Below are 3,884 nucleotides of genomic sequence, written 5' to 3'. Positions count from 1 at the left end.
ACAGGGAATATAACTTTAATTTTTAATGTCTGAGCAATGACGTTACAGGGGGAGTAACTGTGACTTCCAAAGTCTAAGGAGTCACTTTAGAGAGATGGTGTCCTCTCAACAACTTTAAAGAGGACACATCAATACTTTGTAAAATCTTCGCACATCTTTAGAGGGAAATAACCACGACTTTTACTGTCTTCGCAACATCTTTAGAAAGTAAATAACCACGACTGTTAATGTCTTCACAGCATCTTTAGTTGAAAATAACCACGACTTTTAATGTCTTCACAGCATCTTTAGTTGAAAATAACCACGACTTTTAATGTCTTCTCAGCATCTTTAGTTGGAAATAACTACGACTTCTATTGTCTAAACTACAACTTAAGTGGGGTAAAAACCACGATTTTTAAAGTCTGAGCAACTATTTTAGAGGGGAAGTGATTTCCAGCTTCTTGACAACAAGTTTAGAGGTTAGAAACTTTGACTTCCAATATCTGAGAAGCAAATTGAAGGGAATTAATTTTTGCTTTAATTATCCATTCAATCTTTCAAGAGGACGTGACAAAGATCTCCATTTGAAAGAGAAAGTAACCATGAGTTAAATCTCTGATCACTGAATAGAGGAGAAGTAACTGTGACTATACTACCAAAATATGAGCAATGGATGTTAATTCCAATGTCCGGCAATAAATCAAGGAGGAAAATTCTTTGCTGCCCAATAACGAAATAAACGTTTTCCAGACATAATTAGGACAGGGTGGTCAGACTGCTGCAGGAACGGGTATTTCTATAAAGCCTCTTTTGTAAGTATTTGTATCGTTCTGTTCTTTCCTCTCAGTCTCTTTTTATGTGTCACCCTTTTCGTGAATAACAGGATCTCGTGCTTATATTTCTAGATCATTTTGGATTACGCTTGATATCTTTTCCCCAAAAAATAAAAACTTGGATGTTTTTGATATTTCTAAGAAATTCCCCCATATTCAAGTAAGATTGTTTGTTATCAAAATCCTTGATTAGGTCACCTCTCTGAGTCCTCAACGAAAGATACTTACCCCTTTGGTGGGAGAATGGGGTATAAGCAATATTTTGTCTTTTAATTGGGTATTGTTTGTGGTGAATGTTAGCAAAAGGCATGAATTGAGAGAAGTTTTTAATGGCATTTTTCGTATTGCCACGGCAGTGTATCAAACTACCTTGTCATCTTGCACCATTGCGTGCTCTTCAATTTATACGGTCCTTTCAGTCTAGTTTAAACATTTTTCGGAATTCTTGCCTGTATCTTGTGCTCATCTTGTAGTAGACGAAAATATTGATTGAGCAGTTGATGCTTTCAAAGAAAAATTCGACATAGAGAAGCATGAGATTCAAGTTGTCCAATGGAGAGATTCCGTAGTAAAGGTCCATGAAAATGAGTGTGACGATGCAAATAATTTCTGGTATGTAGCACACCATGAAAATGGTGCTAATCATTGTGATGATTTTGATGAGACGGCGTTCCCCGATGACCGATGCTGATAGATGTATGTTTCCTGTATTAATGGGAGGAGTAGTTTTCATTTCTATGTTCTTGCTGATGCAGTTAATCTTAATCTGGGCTTTTCCAGTCCCCGGGATAACATTTCTTACGGATGTTGTTTTACACGAGCTTGCCTGATTAGTATCGATATCGGTATTGTTGTGAGCGATTCCAGTCCTGGCTGAAATGTTGGTTCTCCACGTTGTTGACTTTCTAACGTGGTAAACGGTTATTTGAGTGCAAATAAAAACGATCAATACTGCCAATGTTCGCAAAGCTATAGATTGCACATTTGAGACGTCGATAAATATAGTTTGTTCCATGTTCAATGCAATCGTTAGCTTTGTTGTATTGGAGCCAAAGTCTTTCACTTTTTCTAATTCCGTGGTCGCGTAAATAGGAACGAATGATACTGTTATCAATAATGCTATAGTAGACACAATCAGTAATGAACGCTTTACTGAGAATATCATTTTTACTTTAAAAGGGAATACGACACTTAGACAGCGTTCAAGTGCAATATAGACGGTGATCCAGCTAGATATTTGCATAAACATGATGTGTGGCCATAGAACATAGATGTCAGTAAAGTCATAGCGTGAAATATAAGGCATGACATATTTATTCAGAGAGAATATCGCGAGGTTGATGCTGTTGCAAAACAGAGGCAGCAGGCAACCAATATCGGAAAAGCTTAGAGCGAGAAGAGACACGTTGCTGCTACTCGACAGCGCCTTCTGGCGGAAGAAAACTAATACGTTGATGACGTTGGCAGCAATTCCAGACAGGCTTACAAGACCACATAGAATCGTAATGAAGATTATTTCCATCCATTGTATAACGTTGTTGCCGATAATTGAATCAACCGGGTCGTCGTTGAAGGGAGACAGAGGATAGAATGGATGTGGTCATATCGTTGTGAAAATGCCGAAAGTCATTATTCATGGCGATTATTTCAGTGGATCTGGCCGATGTGTCAAAGCTCTTACGGCTATTATTCATCGAGGCTGGAGAGTCCATGGGATTTGAGCTGAAATTTTAAAAATTGAAATAGTTAACGACACAAATAACTATATATCATTCTAATGTTCTTTAATATAATTTAGATTTTTCCATTTACTTATAAGAAATAAATTCTTAAAAATGAATATTTTATTTTTATGAATTAATCTCTTGCGGTAATCAATGAGCTAGAAACATTATTATTTAACAAGCCATATAGAATCCATGGATTTATATTTGGTGAAGTACAAGTTGCCCGTCAGGCACCATTAGCACTCTGGCAATATCTGTCATTGTCTCTAAGGTCACAACAGCACTCTTCCATCTGACTCCGTTTTTGGAGGTCGTCCTTATCTAGTCCGAGGAATGTATGGTTGCTTTTAATTGTCAGTCTCAATGCTTCGCCGCTATGTTTGGTTTGGTCGACCAACCATCCTCTTTGCTAGAGAGTTCCAGTCCAATGCCTGCTTGCAGTCTTCCTGAGGGTATGGCCGATCCAGCCCCAGTTCCTTTTCTTTATTTCTGTTTCAATAGGTGACTGATTCAGTTTTTAGTGCAGGTCTTCATTTGTGGTGATCTCTGGCCATCTGATGCTGAGGATGATTCTGAGGTAACTGAAGTAACTCTTTCCAATGGCGGGTTTTGAGTTTTACGATTTCTTTTTTCCTATACGACCATGGTTAAGAGTGGTTAAGGCATCATTCTGTGATCTGAATGGTCAGGGTTCGAGACCCGGTATGGACACTTTCATGGGTTTTTTTCTGGGGCAAGATCATCAACCACCAATTTGCTCTGTTTGACAACAATGGTGTTACGTTTCCTGTTGACATCCGACGTTTGTTTGATTGACTCTCTATGCGGCAATGTGGTCTTGTGGTATGACACTCACATATGGATCGGAAAGTCCTCGGTTAGAGCCTTACTCGGCGTATAGTTGAGTCCTCGGAAAAGACTCTTTACTCACACTCTGTCAACGTACTCAGATGTAAAATGAGCGCTGGCCGTGAATAGCGTTGTCTCTGTCCGAAAAAATTGTACGAGGGTGAGTCAACAAGCAATGGGACAATAAATCTCCTAGTGAGTTCATTTTTTTCATGGGACGTCATATTTGGCTCAATTAAATTTACACATGTACTCTTTAAATCAAAGGTTATAAGTTTAATTCTGTCAAATTTGGACAAAGTTATGACAGTTCAGAATGGCTGCCCCCATAGATGTCGGTTAGCGACAGAAAGCTGTCATTGAATTTCTTTATCTTCGAAGAAGAAACATCGAGTAACATTTTTAAAGGCATTGGTAAATTCTATAAACTTCATGCATTTTGTAGAGGCAGTGTTTTATGTGGGTTGAACCTGAGTCGAAGAGACAATCATTG

General features: G+C 38.3%; 1 protein-coding gene across 1 annotated transcript; it reads right to left on the bottom strand.

The window, feature by feature from the left end:
- Positions 1 to 1,230: 1,230 nt before the first annotated feature.
- Positions 1,231 to 2,337, bottom strand: LOC144956364 (uncharacterized). Its single transcript, XM_078886862.1, has one exon. The coding sequence runs from the start codon at positions 2,335 to 2,337 to the stop codon at positions 1,231 to 1,233; it is 1,107 nt and encodes a 368-aa protein (XP_078742988.1).
- Between the last annotated feature and the right edge of the window lie 1,547 nt (positions 2,338 to 3,884).

Source organism: Berghia stephanieae, chromosome 11 (assembly GCF_034508935.2).
Source record: "Berghia stephanieae isolate SIO BIC M18660-M18661 chromosome 11, UCSD_Bste_1.3, whole genome shotgun sequence".
In the NCBI taxonomy this organism is placed as follows: Eukaryota; Metazoa; Mollusca; class Gastropoda; order Nudibranchia; family Aeolidiidae; genus Berghia; species Berghia stephanieae.
This window is presented reverse-complemented; position numbering and strand designations above follow the sequence as displayed.